Source organism: Pyrgilauda ruficollis, unplaced genomic scaffold (assembly GCF_017590135.1).
Source record: "Pyrgilauda ruficollis isolate IOZ18807 unplaced genomic scaffold, ASM1759013v1 scaffold2, whole genome shotgun sequence".
Classification (NCBI taxonomy): Eukaryota; Metazoa; Chordata; class Aves; order Passeriformes; family Passeridae; genus Pyrgilauda; species Pyrgilauda ruficollis.
In genome coordinates, this window is record NW_024519206.1 from 12,000,494 (window position 1) to 12,026,490 (window position 25,997).

The 25,997-nt window shown below is 36.2% G+C and overlaps 1 protein-coding gene across 1 annotated transcript in view; it reads right to left on the reverse strand.

Annotated features, from left to right (window-relative positions):
- Positions 1–25,997, reverse strand: part of SKAP2 (src kinase associated phosphoprotein 2) — a 120,924-nt gene that overhangs the window by 16,495 nt on the left and 78,432 nt on the right. Inside the window, exons 7-10 of the mRNA XM_041466591.1 lie at positions 23,963–24,087; positions 22,997–23,060; positions 22,493–22,597; positions 2,642–2,710 (exon numbers count right to left, since the gene is read on the reverse strand). Of these exons, the coding sequence (XP_041322525.1) occupies positions 2,642–2,710; positions 22,493–22,597; positions 22,997–23,060; positions 23,963–24,087 (363 nt within the window). The remainder of the gene's footprint in view (positions 1–2,641; positions 2,711–22,492; positions 22,598–22,996; positions 23,061–23,962; positions 24,088–25,997) is intronic.

Consider the following 25,997-nt stretch of genomic DNA (forward strand, 5'->3'; position numbering starts at 1 on the left):
ATTGTGGTCCACTGCCTAGTAAATTAAACAGCTTGCCATTCTGACTCATGTTCCTCAACTCTTGGTAAGATTTTTCAAAAGTTAGTAGTGTCAGATTTGAAGATTACTTAACAACATTTAAAAAAGACAAACTGTAGCTCCCTTTAGGGAATGATGTGCTCAGTGTTTACCATAGTGAAGGCTTAAAGATGGAGGTACAGCTGAAGTTCAAAATTAATGCTGTCAGAATGAGTGTCTTACACAAGTGATCTAGACTCTCAGTTTTGAGTCTCAATCACCAAACAAGACAAGCCCTGTTATTTGTTAGTTCTGATCATGTCCTGAACTTCAAAAAATGCCTGTTACTTACTTGGCCTTTATCCCACATACCAGAAAAGTTATAAAATAAGGGCAAAACAACTGTAGGGTATTTATTTGGACTCAAATTCTAATCTATTCCAAGATGTTCAGTTTAATCTTTCTCATTTCCCTTCTTCTGTTCCTTAGTTACCCTAAAATCAACATATTTACACGGATAAAGTAAAAAAAAAAAAAAAAAAAGACACTGAAATAGTGATTGTGGAAATTATAATGAATGATAATGGGTAGACAGTCATAACAAAAAAGACCCAGCAAGGCATATTATATAACAAACTATTCAGTGCTTTGATATTTTTAAATGATTAGGTCACTAGCAATTAATGCAAAGCTATCCAGGAGCAAGAAGTCAGCACCAAGAAGAACAGAATAAAAAGAAATAATATCTGAAAGTTAATTGAAGTAGAAATATGTTAGGGCAAGAACATAGTAGGAAAAAAAAAGAATTTTTTTTTTCACTAATCAGCTTGAACACAAGCTGAGCTTAAGCAGACAATTTGCGGAATATTTTCTGTGAGTTCAGGTTTAGTAAAGCTAGCCAATAAATAAAACTTAAGAATGTATGCACTGTTTGTGTAGAAAATCATAAAATATTCTCAAGTCATGTCAGGTATTTATGATGAGATGCCTATCAGAAATACTCATGTCAACTCAGCCCTAAAAGTCAAACAAATTTCCAGAGTTAAACAGTGAACTATGTAAAATCAGATCACAAAACTATTGCTTGAAATGAACCTGACATCTGGGGGAACTGCTGTGGTATTTTTAATATAATAAGACTGATAAGGCTGTTCTCATAGCAATTAAATTTTTTTCAAAAATGCAGATGCTAAGGTTTTGGTTTTTTAAAAGTATAACCAATTAGAACTTCAGGAAGGTACATTAGTGAAAAAAAATGCTGTTGGCAACTTTATAATTGGATTGACCCCATGCTCCATTATGACAACACACTCTTATAATTACAGTAATGTCTAAATGAGTACTAAATATTAAGGCTGTAATGAGTCATGTTGTTTTACACATGTTTTTAGCAGAGCACAATGCTAACAGCATCTGATGGCTCAGCTCTTGTTTCCTTTCCAAGAAAAGCAACCCAAAACTCCTCACAGCAACCTGTTCCTGCTTTCCTGTATGGGTCAGGAAATCAGGCCTCTGTTTCCTCTCCACATGTTGCAACAGGAAGAGCACTGCAGAGCTACTTCCTAAAGGAACTCTTCTTGTCCACCCCTTCCTTGACAGCCCTGAAAGAATTATGTGTATTATGTGCAATGGGGGAAGGAGAGCCAGACTGCAGGTCACAGTTACAATGCAGCAGATCTCAGAAAGGTGTAAGGTCTGATAAGAAGTGAGTCTTCTCTACTTGCTGTGTCAAATCACCAATAGTTTATCTAAAGGTCTGTGCCCTTGAAGCACAAAAATATATTGTTTTTAAGCATAACTGGAAATACCTTTCTATCAAGAAAAGTTGCCTGACTATGTGACTTTACATGGTGCATGCAGTTATTTTTCCAGTCCCAGAGATAATTAGCACAAGGGCGCTTTGCCAAGCTAAAGCTGAGAGAATATCCTTCACAGCCTTTCTGGGCATTTGTGTCCTTTTCCAATTTTTATGCTGCTGTCACTGGACTCTGGCATTTCTTACCTGATTCATTTGCTTTCTCTGGTAATCATATGCAATGAAGATATGCATGGCCAACATTTAAACAGGCTGCAGATCAATTAGTGGTCTTAAGTTTATCTGATTTTTATCAAAGAAGACAGAGCTTTGGGTCGATTGTCAGAGCCTGTGTCAAGTTGACCTTTTCAGAGACGTCTACATTGCCAGTCCCTTGGGCAACTTGTTGTCCCCTGTTAGTCTCTGAATGGCAGAAGTCTGTTCTGCTCAAGCACAAAGTATACACAGATGTCTATATTACATTCTTATAGGTTTGACAGCAACTGCATGTTGTATCTATAAACTGTCCTTTAGCAGTGACACTTCCTCAATGATGATAAGCTAATTTATGCAACTAAATCTCCTTTGTGCAGAAATGAAAGCTAATTGAGTCATTACAAAGTAATTCAGGAAGGAATACCTTGTATAAATTGGCTTACTTTATAAATCCTTCTCAAGTGGTTTTCATGCATCCTAAGTGGTACTTAAGCAGTTTTGCTGCCCGGGTAAAAAAAAGACAGCTTTACAGAGATATAAAAACATTATTTTAAAACAGCAAATGGAAGAGAGAAGAAAATAAAGGTAAAAAGAAAGTGTATATACAAAATAAAGAGGAAATGTTTTAATTACCTGAATCAGTGGTAACTTCCTCCTGGCTCTCATTGCTTGACACTTCAGCTTCTGAAGAAAGACGTTCTTCTGCAAAACAGATAACTGCAAATGAAATTCTGAAGGGCCACCTCAACTGACAGGAATTACAGCCCACATCAGCCTGAAAAACACACTCTGTATTTCCAGACTCTAAGCCTTGTTTACTATTTTGCACTTATACAGAAGTTGGAACATTGTTATTTCTGTGGTTTCCGCCATCCATCCAAACACTCCAAGAGCCTTCTTTCAAAATCTCAGTCGTGAACATCTGTTTCCCTTTTCACTCTGGTCTGAATGCAGTCATATAGAGCTGCAGTTCTGCTGATTTTCAGTCATTCTGAGACAATTAGAATGAGGGTCCTCCTCTGCTGCATACATTTCTTGCCAGAAAAGGATAAAGAAAAGGAAACCAAGGTGTGAAAAAGTATCCCCAGCCCAAGCAATAACTCAGTTGTAGAGAGCAGTATGCAACCAAAGCAGATGAACATCTTACCTTTGTACAGACACAGTAGCTCAACATCTGCATGGTGGGAACACAGCCACTACAGATAACATGCCCTTCACTGCTCCTGCCCATTGTGCCTGACCATGGTTTTAAGCAAGCCAGACTCTATCAAATGACTTAGTGCAAGTTTAGGAGATAAGAAAAGAGAAAACCTGGCAGTGATCAGCTCTAAAGTATGTTTTCTGGCTAGCAGGATTGGAACACTCTGAAATCTCCACAGGCAACTTCGAAAGATGTGCTCCATCCTCCCTGTCTGGCACAGACATTGAACTCTCTCATGTCCAGACCCTCACTTGAGTAAACCCACACTCTACTCAGTGCAGGGACACTAGATCTGCTCCTCACATTTCCCAGTACAGGGATATCAGATCTGCTCCTCGTATTTCCCAGTCAACAATTCTGTTGATGATGTAAAAAAGGGGAACAAACTTTTAGCTGAATCCTGTCTTTAGGTTCATAAGGAAGTAGAAACAAATTTATCTTGGCATTTACAATATATCAAAACTGACAAGGCTGTTGTACTGAATGAGGAAATCTTATATTGATAAACCCACTTCTCAAACATGAATTGGACTTTTAATACATTTAAACTCTCTGGCTTTGCTACTCATCACATCATATACAGATAGTCAAGCTTCTTTTTAAGATACACATTTCAGCAACTAGTTTTGATTACTAATGACAGACAACAGATGAAGCACTCAGTGTTTAAAATGTTCCTCATTGTGAAACTCTTATGTAATTGCTCATTTACTTTGACAAAGAGTGAATTTTATATCAAAAGTTCAAAGGATTTTTTTAACCTTGTAAAAATTTAATCTATACACAAGACTGTTCCTGCAAACATTAAAGCAGATGTTTAAAGCACAAGAGTAGACCTGTTGGAATGAATATGCATAATTGCTGCTAACCTCTATACACAGACCTACAAATATTACAATTATAACATACGAGTCACTCTACAAAGAGCTTTGAAATTCTGCCCTACTAAGCCAGCAAGATTTTTTATTCTTGAATCTTGACTAGTTAAAAATCTGGTAAAGGTTAATATAAACTATTTTTTAAGCCAAGGTGGGGTGGAAAAGAACAGGAAAAAAATCCTTGCAACAGAACAGGAGAAATCTGAAGCTGTAGTAGTACACACAAAACACTCTAAACTATGTACTGCATTTAGATGTTCAAATGTATTCCCATACTTGGCATTAACATTTGTCACACATTTCCAAGTATTTCATCTGTTTATTTTAAGAACTCACAATTGGAGCATAAATGGCAAAAATGCATCCTTATGTGCTGTCCAGAGCACTAGGAGGCACTGTCATTCTGTGGGCTCCCTACCATGGTTACACCCCTCACAGGGAGTAGTACCCCAGTATCGTTCACATTTTCTAGAATTTCTCCCTTTTCCCAGAAAAAAAACAACTTCATCCAACACACACACTATTATATTATTCTTTCATTAAATAGATGTTGATATTATCTGTTACTGAATGTTCGGACCTAAACCAGTTGCTGTGTTAAATGTCCTAAGGATTTTAACTCTATCACTTGTCATGGTCATCAGACTAGTTTAAACTGAGCACTGACTCCAGTAGAGGGTATCTCAACTAAAGTAAAGCAGCAGCAGAGGTTCGAAGAGACTTTTTTGTAAGGTACTGCTGAATACATGTAAACTGCATTGTGATTTCACAGAAAATATTTAGAATATATGTATTCTTCTGAAATACATATTTCCTAGAAACAAGAGGTGACCAGATCAACATCTGAAGATATAAGTATGTCTGAATCAAAGCTCTTTGAATTCCAAAAGGTGTCAAATTCAAACAAAAAACTCACCATATTTGCATACTGGTTTGGATCTCAACCATCCCCACTTATCCCACCTTGCTTTACACTACAGAGTTGTCACAGAGAGAACAAAGTTTCAGGTACAATTAGACTGGAAAAGGCACTCCAGAAGCATGGTGGACATGGTTCAGCTGCTAATGGGCATTCAGTTCATGGTATCAGGCTGAAGTGACTGCATAGGAAACCTCCTCTGAAACATGCACAACATCAGATCCTTGGCACAAACCTCTGCTTTATGAACCTGTTGCGAATGGTTCACACTATTTGCTAATGCAATCATGCTCAGAGGGAAGCAGTTGTAGTAGGCTTGGCTTAGGGTAGTAAAAAAGAACCTGTGGTTCTTAACTCATGTTTTCTGATATTATGGCCTGAAGCAGTAACTATGTGCAGGCGTGTCCTTTAGACACAGCAACCTCGATTACTGGGGGAATTACAGCTGCAGTCTGACGCAACATGAATAACTTTGTGTTGCAACATGGCACAGAGTCAAAAGATTAAAAATTAAATTAAAAAATACAGTAGAAATGCTTCTGGGTTTTTTTTTTTTTTTTTAAGATACTGTGTATAAGGAGTCGTGTATCTTTAAAATAGTCTGTTCCAGTTTTTCCTCTGTACATCTTCTTCACACCATCGCTATCACTGCAGAGAGAAAATACTCTTTTCCACCTCACTATGTCAAAATGAGACTAATCTACACTAACCAAACCAATGAACTCTTACAGAGCTGTAGAGCCTAAGAACTCCTGAGATACAGATTATGTTCCATACTATGCTGATACTTAAGAGACCTAAATGGCAAACAACCTACAAAATTCTTGTGACAATGCAACAAGGAACTAACTATATTTATTAAAGGTTTTCTTCAGTTAGTACATGAAAGTTGTTGAAAATAATTTACTTATTTAATTTGCAGTTTGAAGAAAAAACAGAAAAATAATCACCTATGATCTAGAATCACAAAAGAATCACATATGATTCTACCATCCACAAAATTTTAAAAGTGAACAATGAATTCTATGTTTGCTGAGGTTTTTTACATACATCCATTAAAGGGAGGAAGGAAAAAAGACTGTAATACTTGAGTATAAAATGGATAAGAGTTTGGCTTGAACAGTGCATTCTTCCAATGGAATGTAGTATCTCCAGGATAAACATGCATAAATTTAGCAGTTTCCTCTACTAACATGTTACTTAACCATCATTTTACATTAGATTCTAATTTAGTGCCATTATTATTTGGTATTCTATTGTCTTATAGTTTCTGACACATTGTCATTGCACAATACTAGTTTACACCTTGAATAATCCCAGTTTGTGAGTTAATAAATTCTATTCAATGCTTTGATTACAGTAAACAAAACCAGCTCAGCTATGCAGTAAAATCTACCAAACCACACAGATGGTTATAAGCTTTTCATTGTGTGGTTTCCATAGCAATCATATTGCAAATCTGGAAGCTTCTTGCAAATAAGCAGCTTGTATTTACATGCCTCTCGGCTGCAGCACGGAACACAACAAGTGAAGTTATTATTCCTATCACATATTGTTAGCAACATGACTGGAAGATGTTTTGATCAGTTTAGATAAAAAGTACTGCAGTGAACTAATTTTTCATCTATTTCATAATGATACAAGCAATCACACACTTGTAATGCACATTCATGTCTCTTCATTTGAAATCTCACTGCAATGTCAGAAGGTTATAAGCATACAAAAAAGTCTTGTAAGATAGAACCCCCACAAAAAATATTATTATTAAATCAATTTTTCAAACTACACAGTGTCTTTACTGTTGTACTTGGCAGGGAGGACAAATGCATGCAAAAAAACCAGGTGTGCACATGAACTCTGCTGACACTGACTATAACAGGTTCTGCACAAGAAAAAGTAAAAGAAATAATGGCATCTTAACACCAAGAGTATTACTCTTCCAGCTTTTTTGCTGCCAAATAATGACTCCACACAAATGCAAACAAGAACTTTCAAACCCAAATAAACGCTCACCAAGGGAAAGAGTCAAGACCTTTTCTCTCCAGAATTTACAGTTTCATGAATTGACCCATCCCCCCCTTAAAAGATAGATTATTACTCTAATAAGGAACATAAATCAACCAAGCTACAAAATTTTTTTTAAATTGCCAAAAACTGGCTTTTTAAAAACAAGAGTATATGTTCAGAATTTAGTATTTCCAGAGAAGCAGCAATAAATGCACAAAATTTAAGAAGAAGATCGTTTGGCCAAACTGACATCTTCTGCTAGCATTTGTGGTGTGGGCTAGTGACCATCTGGGTCAAAGGAATAAGTATTAATGTCCTGTTTTATGCAGGGCCAGCAAATTGCTTTACCTGAGGTCAGTGCTCCCCAGCCTTGGGGATGGGATCCTCTGCAGCATTCTCACCTGTACAGGCCTGTACACTTCACCCAAACTCTTAGAGTATTTTAGCCTAAGCAGCTTCAAAGAAAATCTAGTAGGCTTACTTGCCTTGGTGTGTGTATTTTTAATGGCAAGGATTTTCATTTCTGGTATCCTCCTTCAGACTCCAGATTCACCCATTATATATGAGAGTGATCTCTCTGTACGAAGAGATCTTCAAATGCAATTAGCAGAACTCCAACTTTGATAATCCTCCAATATTCCCAAAGATCTGTGCCTTTCCCCCAGCTCCTCTGGGACATGGCAGTTTACTGGAAGATTTACACAAAGCTTCTTGACATTTCACCTCATCATTAGCAGCCTGGTGTACTCTGTAAACAACAAAACAGTTTGGAAAAGGCTGCTGAAGGTGCTATTGTCTAGCCATAGTGTGGGTTTTAGGGGGCAGCAGAGAGGGGGAGACAGACTCTTGTTTTATTAAAGCTCCATCTGACTGTACAACAGTGCATGGTTTGAGAAGGAAAATGCCTCCAGGGCAGTGGGAGAAGTGGGAAACAAGTTGGCTGCTAGACAAGAGATTATAAACGTGAGAATTTCTTATCATGACAGAAGAGAGGTCATTTTATTGCTGCTTCTATGGGTCAGCTAGTTCCCACCCAACAGCTCAAACAAAAAAAGTCATATTCCTGCATGGCAAACTTGAGTGTTAAAAAAAAAATACCAATTTCCACAATACAAGTTGAATGATAGAAACAGGTCACCCAACACAGGCTAAACACTGGGATTGCAGACAAGATGACATCAACATATGTCAGCAGAAGCAGAAGTTGCATCTGACTAAATGGTCATCATTGTGTTCAGAAATATGATGGCAAACAGGCAATACAGAATTGTATTCCAAAAGAATACAGAAAGACATCTCTGAGTTATGAACAATATAAAAATGCATCTTAAAGAAAAATAATATGCAACCTGAGATGCTTCAGTTTTAGTTGGTGACAACCCATGCCAATTCCTAACCCAAATTTCTCCCAACACATGTGAACCAAGTCTGATTCCAAGATGGAGGCAAAAGGTTTCATTCAAATATACCACCATCTAAATTGGATGGGACCTCCAACTAACACTTTTGCACAAGTTTTAACCAGCGCTTTGAAAACAACCATTATCTAAATTCTAAGGTAGGGTGAACTATACACACCACTCTTCCCAACCAGCAGACAGTAACAGAAGTTTGCTATTAATATTAATAATGTCCTGACTTCTCAATGGCCTTGAAAAAGTAGCACTGGCTTTACAAGTGAAAAAGCTAGAATAACAAAATAACTTTGGGAGAGATGGGATCTGTGGAAATTGCTCAGTCTAACACCCTGCTCTAACTCAGAAAGTTAGATCAGGTTTCTAGGAAACAGCATTTGGTCTCTTTTGGTACTCCACACTGAACTGTTCAGCAGCAGTTTTAAAGGGCCTGTGCATTTTAATAGCTCACGTATGACACAGCTGAAGCTAATTACTTTCTAGAACAGGATTAGCTCAAATTACTCAGTTTTGTCCAGATCTTGCCAAGTCTCCAGATGTGAGGTTTCCTGTACTCCTTGAGAAATCCTGCACTTTTTTCCCTTTAGCTGCACTCCTATTATCTTCAAAGGTGCTACTGTGCACCACTGTTACTCCCAGTTGTCTAAGCAATAACTAAACCAGCCAGCTCAGCTGAAAGTGAAGCACCTCCTTCCTGTTGAGAAGACCTTGGGAAAGTTGCCTCATCATCCTCACAGAAAAGGTTAGTAGATTTTGTTGTAAATTAACTCAGGATCACTGCTGCAAGAGAAGGAGAAGAAGTCACATGAGAGTAGTGGAATGTCACTTAGACATTTCCAGGAGAAAAAAAACTCCCTCAAAACAACATTTCTGTGGCACCACCCAGTGAATCTTAGCACATGTAATTGGTCTGGCTTAACCAAAACCAAAAAGCAGATACAACATCCCTTTCTTAAGAAAAGTATTTCGGAGTTACAGCATTTGCTAAACTAAATAGTAAAGTAAACCAAAAAATTCCCAGTCCCACTAAGGACAGCTAGCAAACACACTTTATGGCTGTGATTCTCTAGTGTTGAACAGAGTAACATTTGGATCATATAACTGTTGCTATGAAGAATAATAACAGAGAGAAGTAGCAGAGAGAAATGAGTACATTTGGAGAATTCTTTGAGAGAAAAAAAAGTATCTATTTCTAAATACATTTGTGAAAAAGACACCACATTTTTCCTATATTACCACGCACACAGGAATTCACATGAACTATAGTAGCACAATGGATTAAAATAATCACATTTTTAAAAACTGGAAGATATTTTTTGGCCTGTCACTATTTTACTGGAAAACACAACAAACAAGTGATCACAGAACACATCTCTGGAGGAAAAACAGCTACTCTCACACACACAAAAAACCCAAACAAACAAAACAAAGAAACAAAAAAATAGAAAACCAAAAAAAACCCCACAACCTTTTGGCAAGGTCATCCACCGTTGCTGCAAAGTGGTTCTTCTCACTCTACTCTGCAGCCTGTCACAAATTTTCATGAAATCTAGGAGAATGCTTTGCTTTACTTACCTTTTCTACTTGCTGAGACCTGAATATATGTTAACACCTTTCCTCTTTCTTTTTCTTTCCTTCCCCCAGTACCAAATATTCCAGTAACTTTGCTTGCCTGCCTTTGAACAATTCTGTGGTCACAGCCAATATTCTCTTCAGACCCCACAATTTTGTACATTTTCCAAACACCTAAGCTGATAGTATGAAAGTGGCTGTTTCCAGGGCTTCACAAGGCCCTTCAGATTTTAAAAAGAACTGTCAAAATGGGAGGAAAAATATTCGCAGTCACCTGAATGACCAAACAGAATCTATTCACGGGGACAACTGAATAATCCACAGAGGTGCAGGCAATTCCCAGTTCTAGTTATGAATATATTAAGATTTCATGAACTCAGCTTCCTGCTTGGAGCTGTCCTTGCAAATAAGCAATCTTCAGTCATGTTTTGAGTGACAGCTCAATTCAACTTGATGGCCACTTCCTTGCACTAGTCTTCCAAACAACAAATAATCTAAAATCGCTGATTAAAACCAAATCAAACCAAACCAAACAGAACCTTCTCAATTTTTTTACATACACTACATTCCTTTGGTTTTGGTTTTTTTCAGGTTTTTTTTGGGTGGGGGGGGGGGGGAACATAGATGCAAAAGAATTAAGAGTTTTTCAATTCAGAGTTAAAGTAGGAAAAAAATTGCTAGTCTGACAGAACTAGGAGAAAGAGAAGCATGTCAAATCTCAGTTACACCAATACACCAACAGCAAGCTTTAGAGGAGAGGACATAGAAAAAAGGCAGAAAAAGCAGGAGTACCTACCAGGGAAGACTACTTAGAATGCCTAATTTTGGGATATTAACATTTATTTGACAAAATTATCTAATTATTATTAATAAAATTCAGTATAAATATGCCAAAGTGCAATGTGCACTGCATAGAAATAAGAGATGGGTTTTGCACTGACCTTTTTATTTCCTCATGAAGAAAGACCTGATAATAGTAATTCTTCTCAAGAGAAAAGATAAAGGTCATCACAAGCAAGTTCATCATGGATATGCACACAATGATTATAATGAAGAATAAATGAAATTATAGAGATCCACTTCCAGAAACTCATTCATTGATTTCCCGTTTTCATATTCACAGACACTTTGTATTTACAAATAAAGTCACGGTTTCAGGATTTTTTTTGTCAGAAATCAAGTATAATTGATTGTCTAATCCTATATGCTGAGTAAACTGGTCAGAATATATTAAACTCAGAAATCAAAAAATTGTTTGATGGGCCATCAAAGAAGGTGAAAATTTCATAAGTGACTTCAAAATCCAGCTCAGTACAAATTTCTTAAGTCTTATTAGGTACTTTTTTAAATCTTACCTTTACTTTTTTGATCAAGATATTAGGTAACAACTTCCACACCTGAACAGAAGCATCTCTGAAGATAAAGTTTCATGCTAAATTTCAACAAAAGCACAATTTTGGCTCTACTTCTAAAATTGTTCCTAAAGCCTCAATTTTGGCATACCAAATTGAGGCCACAGGCATCCTGCATAAATCCATGCTTAAGCATTTAAAGAAATAATAAAATATTTTATAACTCTACTCTTAACAGGTCTCAACAATGTAGAGGAAAATCTTTTGGGTTTTAATGTTTCTACATGCTCATCTAATTATTTGGCTGATGAACAAAAATGCTTCCTTCTCTGTTCCCCATCACCCCAGTAAAAAAAAAGTAGTTGCAATTATTGGACAGAATGCAAATTAGTTTCTCAAAGGGACAAAACAAACAACAATTTTTAAGTTTATTCCATGGTTTTATTGTAGGTTCATAGGAATCGGTGCTAGAGATTGCTGGTCTAAATACATGTGGCATGTACATAAGAATATTCTTCTAAATGTAATAAAGATTTATATGAATTCACTGTAACTAAAATAAATTTGTTTTTCTCTCAACCTGTAATAGCTCTTAGCTATGTAAATAATTTAAGTGTTCAACATGACATTTTATAAACCTTATTATTAAAATGTTTTGCTAAAATAAATGTGGTGGCTATTAAAATCTACATAGAAAGTATAAATAGTTCCCCATGTAAATACATTTAGCAATCAAATATTCAATTAACTAATCTATACTGTATAACTCTGTACTACAGTGTTATTTGACAGCCATGTACAGCAGTTCTATTTCTCAAGCTTAAATTTATATGATAGAAAAAGTCTGTAAATGTCAAGTAAAGTTTCTCATAATCATTGATCAGCAGCAAGTCTTAAATTTAAAAGCCATTTCTGAAAACTACATATTCTTAATTATGACAAATGGGACTTGACATAAAATTTACATACATACAATTCATAAAGCATCTTGCTTAAACCACATAATATCCTATAATAATCTGCAAGGTTAACGTATTCAAATTTATAGTATGATTCCTGAACTTACTCAAAAAAGGGACAAAAGGCAAGGCATAGCTCATGTCAGCAAAATGAAACACAATACAGTTGTTGGCATGTTTCCACAAGCAAAGTCTGGCTCCCAGATGCTTCTCTTGTAACTCCTTTAAAAATGCTATACCAGGACATTTTTGCATTCCCTGTGTTGATCACTAACTGCACACGGACAAAAAAAAAAAAATTCAGCAGTTTTCACCCTTTGGGTATTTTCAATGAAAATCACAAACCCACACTGCTGCTCCTTTGCACTGTTTATGGGCCAGGCCATTAAATGAAATTATGTCAACTACACTAAATCCTTTCTCCAACTGAAATGATGAAATGAAGTGAAAATGTTATTGCTATGATTCACTAGTATCAGGTTAAATCAGAAATATGCAGAAAATTATACTTGCAATGCAGACTGTTTACAAGTACCACATTTGGGATAACAGTCCCATATTAATCTCTACAAATGCTATCCCATTCTTCAGTTCTCATACATTAGGTCCATACTGGCAGCTGCCACTCTGGATGTCAGATCTTACTAGCCCTACACACCACAAACCACAATGCACCTCAGAGAGAAGAGGTAGGACACTGGGATATGGCCATAATTCATATGCAGGAGATGACAACTGCTCCCCAGGCAGCTCCCCAGGTCAGTGTGGGATTGGCATGCAGTTGTATCACAAAAGAACCCACGGCTTCTGGAGTCCCATACTACTAGAATTCACTCCAAGGCGGTGCTTTCGGACTGCCAGAGACACAACAGGGGCCCAGTTGCACTGTAAGAGCACTACTTGTATGTCTGAGATAGGCAGTTTATCCAGGAACTAGGTTTTATGACCTGTATGGAATGGTAACAAAATCATATCCGTCTTGAACTTTTCTTTACTGAATTATCTGAAATTGCTGTTCAACATCTGCTGATAGAAATGTGTCACTTCTTATCAGAGAATCACGCAATCATTTGGGTTGGGAGTAAACTCTAAGATCATCTCATTCCAACACCCATGCCATGGGCAGGGACAGGGATCAGATTCCTCAAAGCTGCGCACAACCCACCCTAACACACTTCCAGCGACATGGGGCATCTAAAACTTCTCAGGACAACCTGTTCTGCTGCCTCACCATCCTCACAGCAAAGTATTTCTTCCCAATATTTGCTCTTAATTTTTAAGGAAGTAATATTTGAGAGAGGTATGCAAACAAGATAAATTCAGTTAGTATATTTTAGGACAACGGAAGCACGACCCTCACGCTAGGATCCACAGGCTTTCCGGTAGATAATGCTTTCTTTTGAAAATGCAATTCCTCCCTTTAATCCCCAGTTCCGTGTTAAGATTCAAGGACAGGATAATTGTTACAGACTGCTAAGACAAAATGCTTCCACAATCCAAAGATAGAAGTATTAGAACATCTTCTTTAAGGATATTGTAAGTTCCAGAGATCCTAAACTAGTTTTTATTAAAACACAGAGTTTTTAGGTGGAGGAAAATAAGATATGCTAGGGAAAGTTACGACCTCTAAAAAAAAAAAAAGACTGAAACAAAATATCCACTGTGACAACCACCCCCTTTCTGGATAAGACTGTCCTGTCTTGCCATTTAACACAAATCTCACTGACTTGCCAAAAAACTTTCTTCAGTCTCTTCCGACTTTTTAAGAAAAGATTCTGTCCTTTGCTGCTGAAGCTTATCTGTGTGCCTGCACCCTGAACTTCCCTGGAGCATCCTTCTGTCACCTCTAGGGCACAACAGACTGCGACATCTTGTCCTGTCTGCCTGGTCCAATGTGTGGTCCAGGAGCTGGACCCTGCTGACCATTTTCCTTCCCTAGGAGCAACCATCCTGTTTCTTTCAAAAACTTATACCCAGCCCAGGGAGCAGCAGCCAAGATAAGGAAAAAAGCAGCCTTTTCCTGTGTTACCTGCTTTATATACGAGTAAACTAAACATGACATCTATTGCAAACACAGTACACTGCAACACATAAACAAATCAGATATGCATGCATACAGCCAGAAAAATTCACGAAGCTCTGGTTAATTGGTAGTATTTTCTTTGGTTAATTCCTCCATTTTGAGGAGAGTGGGAAGAAAAGTGAGTAGCAAACCTAAAGGAAAAGACATTACAAAAGGATTTATGCTGATGCATTTCTTAAGGCTGAAAAATTAAATCAGATATTTGTATCTACAGCAACAGAATGATTAATTCAGCCTTTAGAGCCCACCTTGCTGGGTGTCTTATTTGAGAATTCAGTTGTACAAATTATGGCTCTTTAATAGCTACCTTGTGGAAACCAGAAAAGTTGAGAAGCAATAGCCTGAGGCACCATATAACCTCTGGTTGCTCGTTTCTCAAAAAACTCTATCTAATGGTTTTAATAGCCTGATATGCAGTCATTCATCACAAATTCAAAAAATTAAGGTTCTTTGATCTATCTATATAGTATTTATCACATTTATATCGAAGCAGTCGAAGGGACCCAATACCTATTTCTCTTTTCATAAATATACATAATAAAATTGACATTTTACTTCGAACTTACTAAACTGCAGCAACTCCTCAAATTTATGCTTAATAAACAATCTCACATAACAAGACATTTTCTCTGAATGTTTGCATTAAGTGTATTACACTGCTTCTTAATTAAATAAAAACAGTGCCACCATAGAAAACTTTGCTTTCAAAAGAAAATACTTTGGGTCCACAAACCATTGAAGACATTCAGGCATAACAAAGCTTTGTTCACATTTAACATGAAGCCAGCTGCCAGAAACAGAGTCAACACTGAAAAAACTATGATACAAATAAAATTACTTTGTGTGACATTTTTCTTGCCAGGATGACAAGTTTTTCTGAGACAGGATTCTGTCTCTTAATAATAAACAGTTTCTGTCACATACCGTTCACATCAGACTGGTTTTACAAATCAATAGAGTCATTGTTTAATGCTGGTACACTGAAAACAGAATCAAAATTACTGACCAGTACCTGCAATAAAACATCTTATTTCCATAAGTAAATTAATTTCAATAAGTTGTGAGCTAATTACTTTTTGAAGGAGTTCTTTAAACATAGAAAAGTATAATTAAAAATACTTCCATTTTTTATATGCCTTCTAATTTTAAGCAAGTAAGTTTTAAAATGCCCCTAGACAACAGTTTTTTTAGTGGTGTATTTTTTGTTGGCTTTGGTTTGGGTTTTAGGGTACTTTTCTTTTAAAGTATGAAATACATAAATAAAATCCAACATTTGCTAACGTGAGACTTTGATAAACACAGCCTTTCCCACATGAACTTCTTCGACGTATTCTAACAGTTGACACAACATCAGGAAAATCACTTCTATTTTTGCCACCTGTAAACTCTGAAATCTATGAAGCCTGAAACTATGAAGTTTCTTATGCAGTTCCAAGAGAGGAGAACAAATAGTTATCCGTAACAGCACGCACTTTCCCTTTATTGTAGACACTTTGAACCTGTCGTAATTGAATCAATCGTATTTGACTGCTTTGAATCTCACAAGTGACCAAATTTTTTGCAGTAGAGGTATATCACTGAATAAAACATAAATAAAGAACATTATTCTAAGAGTATGTATCAGTGGACAAACCTGCTCTGAGTCCAATCAGTCAATACACCTCTCATATGCAAATCATACTAAATATGAATACTCAGTTACTGTTCCACTTTTACTGGACTCCTCACTTTTGCAAAAGTGTGTGTGATGGGGGAGCAGAGGGTGAATTGCACCATGGACAGTAGGCTTTCTGACAGCTATGGGGCACCTGTTGTTCACAGACGGCCACTTTATATTCACTTTAAAAGAAACGCAGAAGAGCCTGTGAAACTTATTTTTCCTGCCACTTCCCACTCAATGGACATCTCATTCTTTTCATTTACACCAGATTGTCTTACCTCTTCTTCCATCACTGACACCCAACATCAATGGAAAGAAGGGCTCCCTCTTTAGATGTAGAATTACAGTAATTGAAGATAATGCCCAAGCTCTTGTTGCAGACAAAAGCTGAGGTCCAGGTATCAAGTTCCCAACCACCTTGTGGATGCAATGTCTTTAAATATTTTTCTGAATTCATAATTCATGTCTCTGTGAGCATTTAGAACTAGCTGAAGGATAACTTCAAGGCAAATATAAATCCCATAAGAGTATTGCCTCAAAACCCAGAGTGACAGAATTCTGACACGGCTCCATTTCATCAAAGCTGCTGGGATTCAACAATATCCAGTTAAAAGAGATTGTTTTTCAATCATTTCCATGTCTGACACCTAGCAGATTCCAAATCCCAGTTATCAAGAAAACGAAACCACACGTCTTGGACCTAAAAAAAAAATTTCTTCCTTTATTACTCTCTACACTAAAACATAATTCACATCTGCTTTTCACTGCTCTTGTATTATCTTTAATTGCTTTTGAATTACAGCTGAGTAAGTACCCTGTAGCATGCCCTTGTCCTTATTCTGGTACTCCACATATCAGCAAGATAGCATGTGCAAAAATACTCCATTTATACAATAATATATTGGCTAAACAAGTGAAAAATACTTCTTAAGAACTCTGAGATTCAATTTTTGGAAAAAAAAATTGTAGAATACTCACTGTTTTAAAAGGGAAAAAGTTCATTGCTGTGTTCTTTAATCTGAAAGGTGTTTTCATGGAAATTATTCAAAAAACTTTCAGAAATTACTTTGAAAACTTATCTTTAGTAATGTTCTAAAAAATACTAATCTTACACACATCTTTTCAACTTCAATTATTCCTGACCCCACTTATATTTTATACTTTGAAATCATTTGCTAGTTAAAAGCACTTAGAATTCTTTCTGTGAAAAAAAAATGATAGCACATCAGCATTATATACAACTTCTGGATGAGAACTAAAGAATTCCCTAACTACCAAAGGCAAGCAATAAACACCACAAGGAATTTGGACTATATGCCAAGATATGTAATATAATGACTTAGCAGCAATGATCACAGGTAATATCTCAGACTCCATAATCACCTGTGTCTCTGCTGACTTAAATCTACTCCTCTGGTTTGCAAGGACCAATTAACAGTTTCTTCTTTAAGCCTACTGGTTTTAGGAGCTGATTGTACCGGTGTAATGCACACCTGGGACTGCTTGGCACCAAACACTGCGTTTTGGCCCACATACCCTGACTGTGCTATAAGAAGCAAAGGTGTCCTGAAAAAGAATTTTCATTAACTCAGCACTGTGAAATCTTCACTTGTAGTGTCAAGAAGTCAATATATATAACATTATATCTTAAGAAAACAAATATATGCCATGAGTGTTCATGACTGACAGATGAAACTTACACTCAAACACCACTAGATAATCATTTCTTACTTCTGTCCAAGAAGAGGTAAATTGGAGAACATGTTCTTTTCCCTCCCCACCCTCATGCTCATGAAAAGGGTACAACATTGTAAACGAAGTTACTTCTTCAAAACTGTAGCAGTCCAGCAAGAAGAAAGAATGAAGATGGTATTGCTATGCTGCCTAACTGCAGCAGTTTACTGTTAGAAAAAAAATAAACCATGAAAGCTGCTTCAAGAGACAATCATTAGAAAGAAACAGGATGTTCATCCTCTGTCTTCATATTCAATGTCAGAAATGTTCTGAAACAGCACCAATGTAATTTTTAAACTATTTTAAATGCTTTGTTTAAAATAAGTAAACAAATTGAAGTGTTTCTTTGCACAGCACACTTCTCATTGCATGAAAGTTAAGACATTTCTTACCTTTCCCTGAGCTTTGCCTTAGTTACAGAGTTTCCCTACCTAAGCTTCCAACTACACTGAAAAACAGAATTATTGCCCAGAAACCTGGGTTTGACCAAACAGTTTGGCAGAAGATTGATAATAGGAATCAAAAGACAAACACCAGGTTTCCATTCCCATCATCCTGTGCTCAATCAGAAACTGAATCAATCCTCAAGTTTAATTTACCGAAAACTAAGAACTGATACAAGCTGTATTGGCTGGAGATCACCACAGCACTGAATCTCGCCACCCTTACCTCTTTCTCACCTGAAAGTTCTCTGTGTTATGGGCAGGCTAAGAAGAGATGACACAAGGCCCCAGTGCCAGTCATGTGTCACATTACAATGCTTCAGGATTTCCAAACTTACTCGCTCTGTAAGGGCTCTGTAAGGGAGTTTTACCTCCATGCAGAAAATAAGCACCACCAAAATAAGAATCAAAACTTATCTTTAGAATCATTTTAATGGAAATTATACTGCATACCATGGAAAGTATGCATTGCTATAATGCAAGTTTGTGAGGAGAAAGAGAACAAAAGAAAAAAGCCAACACAAAATTGGAAATTAAGATGTTACCTTTGATTAACACCTTTTTTTTTTTGTATTGGGCTAGAGTGTGGTAGACAGCACACAAACTGAGTTTGAAGACAGCATTAAGGGGGAAGGCAGTAGTTGGCATTGCAGTTTTGTGTATGTGCTTCACAGAGATGTGAAACCACAGAAGACAATACTAAAGGCCCTCAAAACTATGTCACTGAAACCACAAGTTAATAAAAAAATTCTGTCTTCAAGGGCTGTAAAAGACGGGAACAACTTTAATGCTGGCACATGTTCTGTTTTATGACAAGGACAACTCCATTGTTTAAAATCCCACTAAGCTAGAAACTCTATGCATCAACTTAGCTCCACCCAGAACACAGAGTTATTTAATTCTACAGTTTCAGAAGCTATGTTACAGCTTGCAACATTCAGCTATGGACTACAAAATCATATATAGTTACTAAGGTAGAAAATAAATAGCTAATTAAGAAAAATGGTCCTTTACTAACAAAATTTTACATTGTGCTTAGCCAAGTTTTCCTCCATGATTTTTATTAAAAATCAAAAAGACTAAAGCCTAGTTTGCTGAAGACAGTATAAAGATTTCTTTCCCTGAAGACTCTTCCAAGGGAAGTTTTACAACTTGGGAATTCTTTGAAAGTTCTGATGTTTTTTTGACTTTACCTGAATAACCACAGTAAAACTGACTAATACTGAGAACCATGAAAATTATCCTTCCATGGTAAATATGAATTTGCATGGGCTATTAAAGAAGAAAGTGACTTAACAGATCAAAAGATTAAATTTCCTACATCTCTTTGTACCCCTCCCAACTATCAACCTGCCAGCAGACAGTACATGGTGTATACCACTGAAATCTATGCTTTAGGCTAATAGTCTGTTGGCATACTGGATACTGGTTTGAAACTATCCAGCTTCTGCCTGGAAAATTCATCTACACTGTCTCCTGTCACAAGCAGGAGAAAAAAAATAGCTAAGCAATGAAATAGCTAGAGAATAGCATGTCAGCCCAGATTACTGCCACAATTCTCAAAATTTCCCAATTTTCAAAACCATGCAAAAATTTCAATCTCCTTTTTTTAATCCAAAAACTCTTTATTCAAATACTGAACCAAATATTATCAAGTGAACTGGCTTAATTTTCTTCTGAAATGCTGGCAAAAAAGACTGGAAAACCAAAGAAATGCAAAATTTTACTTTCTTGAGAAAATGCAAATTATAACCAAATAAATGATAACACAGTACAATGAGCTGTGCACCTGAAATTCAATATTTAGAAAGCTAGTGGATCTGTGAAAATAGGATTAGAATCCTCTAACAGGAATATGCTTTGAGGATAAAAACAAAGTGGAGATAAATTTCTTCTCCCTCTTCACAAGGATCTAGCATGTTTGCCTTCTGCATTCCAGAGCTTAGCATAGCTTTGCAGCTGTACAAATAATTTTTTTCTGTTCTCTTAACAGGCATTCCAGATTTCTTATTTGTTCTCTATTATTATGCCAGGTAACAGCAGGGATAATGATGCTCCACCTTTGACCATGAAAGGAAGAAAGTGTAATTCACTTACCTGGGAAAATAGGAAGGACAGCCAAGTGTAATTAAATACAACCAATCAGGCCTAATTAAAGGAGATGAACCAAACTGGAGCGTACTCTTTTACCATCAAGTTTAGATGAACAGCTACACAAGAAACAAATAAGGCCTACTCCTGTGAGGTTTGTCAACCAGCATTTCATCTAACACGCTTCAATATGATATGAATTAAGAAGAAAAGCACTGCTCTAGGGCCTAAGAGTCATAAGTCTGTAGTTCTATTTAAATAGATGATTATTAAACACATTTATGGAAAATAAAAGGACTAAATAATCACCTAAAATCTATTGCAAACTTATGCTTTATTTTTACTTTATTATGTCAACACATCAGAGTCAAAACTAAAAGCTCCACTGTAAGAAGTAAAATGATCTTTCCTGAGAAGTTCACAATTCAAATAGATGAGATGGAAAAAGTATGAGATAAAGGAAGATAATCTCTACTTGATAATATGAAAATGAAGCACACTCCAAGATCACAGGGAAATAAATTAACTAAAAACTGAAACTAAATTTTTTGAACTACCCCTTCTTTGTGATGTTTTTACGTTTCAGGTTTAATAGCCACATTAAGAGATAACAGCTCCCAGAAAACTGTCATAAAAATGGGATGTAAGCGAAAATACTCCAAATTACTACAGAATCACACCAAGGCAGCAATTCACTGAAGACAGAGCTCAAAGCAAAGAACTCAAAGTTTATATTAACCAATGCCCTTCTCCCAGTAATTTAGGTGTTACTGCTCCAGATCTACTTACTATGTGACATTCAAATGAACAGGTAAGGTAACTGAAGCTCAAAAAAAGAGCAATTTATTCCAGGATATATGTAGAGCTTCTTTAACAAAAGCATAAGTAAACATATAAGACCACTTTCTGCAAGAACCTCAGCATCCAAAAAGCACTGTAATAAGGTTTGGATGTATCTTGTAGCTATAAAATTAAGCCCAGTAATGTAGTTTTTATATTCACTGCAGAGAGTTTTTCAGCATGCATGACACACTGCATGTCATTTCAGCAGAAAGTGCATTCTGTGTTGAAGTAATCTAGGTACAATTCAAAGATATGGAACAACCAGAAAAACCAGCTCCTAAAGATATATGAATTTACATCTTATAATTTTATGATATTCATTTTTCATGAGACACTTGTTTTTTTGCCCTTTATTCACTGAAATGACCTTAAATTGAAAATCAAGACAAAGTGTAAAATGTTCTTTTCTCCAGTGGTCAGGAAATTCTACCTAATAGATACAGAAAGTTAGTTAGCATCACATGAAACAACTAATTTTTCCTTTCAGATGATTGCTGATAATTGCACTGCTCCAAACAGCAAGGGGTACAGAACTCTATTTCATACAAAGTGATTATTAATTGTCGTATCCCTTGTTAACTAATGATAACTTTAAAATTGTTGGTTTTTTTACACAGCTTCTTAAAATTCAATAAAGAACAGCAGCCTTTCTCCTAGTACTTGAATGTCTATAATCAGAAACTTTTGCCAAGCTCTTTTTCTTTTGTTTTCCCATCTGACAGATACAGTTGGACATTTAGAGGCATAATCATTCGACCACATTGGAAAGATCACAGTAAAAACTTTCTGTATCATCATAGCCATGCTGGAAAACATGAAACAGAACAGTGTCGACACTCATGTTGCTTTCCTTGCAGTTCATTTCCAGAGTCTTTTCAAACAAACACATTGCTTTCTTGCAGGATTGTAATACCACGTATTAGGCAGAAGCTGGTAACATTTGGAACAACAGAGAACTTCTGCTTAATACAAATGCCGAAATGAATAGAGAAAAAAAATAATGGGTATGTTCCTGGAAAAAGCTGTAAGACTTTTCAATTTTTTAATTTAAAAAAATTGCATACCAGAAAATGTTAATGAGCTGAAGGTCCCCTGAGTTCACTTTTACACGTTCTGTGTTATTTTGATGCCCCTGCTAAAGAAAACTGTTCTCACTCAGAACTGAAGACATTTTCTTTTCAATGTCATAGCAAAATCTGAAATCTCAAAGTATCTTATTCGTTGTGCTACTTTACTCACTTCCTTTAAGCCACTCAGAGTTATCAAACTAGAAGCAGAGAAGACAAAATGATCACAAGTCACACAGTTAGAAAGAATTCAGCAATACCTTTAACTTCTTCATAAATGCTATCATCTGTTGGTTCACTGTTCGCTTGTCCAACATCATCATATTCCTCTTCCTCCTCCTCAGGAATAGCATTAGATCCTGTATCTATGTAACAGCAGTTTAAAAAGTTAACATCTAGTGGAAAAGAATGCCTAAGCAGAAATTTATGCAAAATGAAAACAATTCTTCCATGACCTGCTCCTTCCAGTACATTGTGCTGATTTTTTTTTACACTGTTCAAGGGGTAAGAAAGAGTTTATATGAAGGAGCTTGTATAAGGGAGAGCTTTCAAGCTATATAGTATTCTGGGAGAAAAGCAAAAATCTTGAAGAAAGAGAAAAGTCATATAAAAGCTGTAATACAATTGAAAATTAGGACTTGCTACTCAAAACTTGGACATGTGGGAATCCCACAGGTACTAACATGACAGATAAGTAAACAGACAGAACAACTGTCACTAAGCAGTATTGGCAATAAAGGCAACTGCTCTACAGGCTGGCTTACCTTGAATTACAAATTTGACTTGCTGTACCCATTCCTCTGCTTCTTTGGGAGTGGCAGCTGTAAACTATTAAATGCTTATTAATAACTACTAGCAGTAATGTCAAAAACACAACTACAATTTCATTAGCAATAAAGAGGGAATGTAACATTCCCGTCACTTCCTCAAGAAACCATTAGCAATTCTTTTCATGTCTTCTGGTACTTTTCTTGCAAGGATGCTTCTTATAATGTACAGCTAATTTTGACAAATTTACGTAATTGAAGGAGAGGATGATGGATTTGAAACTCTGATCAGCAGCTGGCAGCTGTGCAGAAAAAAGCTGCTTCTCTTCATCAATGTCAAAGCCAGAACTGATGAACAAAATTTGCCCTTGACAATTAGAAGACACCCATGAATTTCTTTAGACTGCTGGGTACAGTTTTCTTAAAAATGTTCTTGTCAGACTCCAACACACTACCTGACAGCTTAATTAACTGGCTTTCAACCGCAATCTCAGATATTTAAAACTTATTAAACTTACATTCCATATTGATGTCTGGCTGATAGATCTCTGAATTGCACAGCTGATATGTGCCTTTTTGTAGGTTTTCCTTGAAAAGCCATGACCAATACAATATGTATTTAACCCTGATACATATTTTAACTTTTTTTTACTATTTAATTCATCCAAGAAATCACACAGACACACTATACAATAGATATTAAAATGCTAATATTGAAATGACCAATAGATAAAGATGATAGATTTCCTTGCTCTTGACCAAAAAGATAATATTTGAACATGTACATACATATGTTTAATCAGATTTTTTTTTCTAATATATGAATATACAGTATATGCAAGCAAGGGTTTCCTTTTCTCATTAAGATATCAGTGACAGTTGTTTCACTGAAATGTTAATTCAGTAACTGGAATTGTAACAGCTTTGTCAATTAAATTTCAAGTCAACATAAAAAAGTCCAACCTGATAAATGCGCTTATCTGGAGCAGAGATTTCAAAACAACAATCTTTCTTTGCATCCTTCCGAAGGCTATTATTCATTCTGATGGTGTAGCCCTCTAAGGCAAATTCACCTTTCTGTTGTTTGTCTGTTGGAGATAAAAAACAAAGTTAGAGCTTCATTTAAAACAGTGAATGTAAGTAGCTCAGCAGGTTATCGTTTATTCAGATTTTGTTTTCTATTTCATGAATTTTACAAAGAACACGGAGGTTTTTAGCAAAATGATTAAGTGATGCTTCTGGAGATAAAGCTTTATTTTAAGGAAAGATGTACCCAAAAGTACATCTTTTCTGTAGGATGCCTAAGGAATTCCACAGGGGGAGGTTTGCAGATGGTGGTCTTATTTAGTAAGAAGTGCGTGTTATGACACTTGTATCTAGGGAAAGCCAAGAACTGGAACTTGCAAGACACGTTTCCTATAAATCAGTGTCTCTTTCAGGTTCAGTAAACCAATGGGAAAACCTGTCTAGCTCAGAACTTGCTGAGCTGCCTCCTAAACTAACCACTTCACTCAAAAAATAAACCTCAAGCTTCTTTTTAAGCAATTGGAAAAGCTGCTTTTCACATTCTCCCACCCACTCCCAGATGTGCCTCCTTTCAACATGGCAAAAATACAGAATGAATTTTGTTATAAATTCAGGTGTGTGCATCTGTGTTCATTCCAAAAGCATTTCTTGCAAAACAGCAAATGTTTAATTAGCTAATAAAAGTACCGAGCCCTACCACAGTTTATTAGGTACAGCCATGTGGTTGTTTTAAAGACAATTCCACTTTTCAAAGGTTCTGGTTTATAAAAGTATCACTTACAGCAGATCTGACTTTAAACACACTGCATGTTGTACAAGCGGCACCTGTGCACTCCTTTTGAGCCCTTCAAACCAAATTCTACATCAGATTTTATGTGCTCTGGCATATTTTGGCAAATATTAAAAACAAACCAAAAACGAAAAAGTAATTAAGTTTTGCAATTTCTGCAGATCACAGTGCAGCATTCAAGTGAAGACTGGCATCGTATTTCACATTTTGCACAGACAAACAAAGAACAAAGTGCAGTTGCGTATCAAAAAAATGCCATTTAGTGTGGGGGTTTTTTACACAGAAGAGAAAAGCATTAATTAACAATAAGCACCAGGCACAGCAGCAAAACTACTTTAAGTATTGCTGAATAGAACTTAGGTGCAAATTGAGCATCCATTACTTATGCTTGTCAAAAAAAGGAGAAAACTTCTACAGTAGATAAAATAGAAAAACTATCGTTTTTAGCAAATTTTTGTCATATTTCTGGGAATTTAATAGGAAAGAAAATCTGTTTCCACTCTTGAGAGGGTAAAAATTGGCTAACAAAGGCATGTGAACATACATGGACATAAGGGCAGACACCAGTCAAATACTCTCTCTAGTAATCTTATATGCACATAGACACATATTCTCTCTGTCTTTCCACCTTTTTATGAACTCTCACCCAGGACAAGCAAATACCCAATAAAACAATTATATGATAAAATATGAGGCACCATTCTGTTTTCACTTCTAGTCCCTTTCCCCACAGTAAGTTTTATTCTGTGTTAAATAAGTACTTATATTATTAGTATTTTATATTTGCTCAATCCTCCATCTCTATTTCAAACAGCACACAAATGCAAAATTCATGAAATCACACTAAGGTAGATATTAGAAATAATAACTTGCAATAGGTTAACTAGGTTCCTTTTAATGAAATTCATTTCTGCCTAGGACTGTTATTGTTCCCTCCCTTGTGACCTCAGGGAGAAGATGAAGTGAAACACATTAATTTCTCACTCTCCCATGCTGGAGGTTTATCAAAAGCCTAAAAGATAGGAGCATGCAGGCAGAATAAACAAATACCAGGTTCAAAAGGTAAAAACATTTTGTCAAGATAAAAATGAGGCAAGTATTCAAATTTACTCTCTTGGATTATTTCTGAGACTGCTTCTCTGCGACATGGATGATCCCTTTTATGGTAATACACTTTTACAG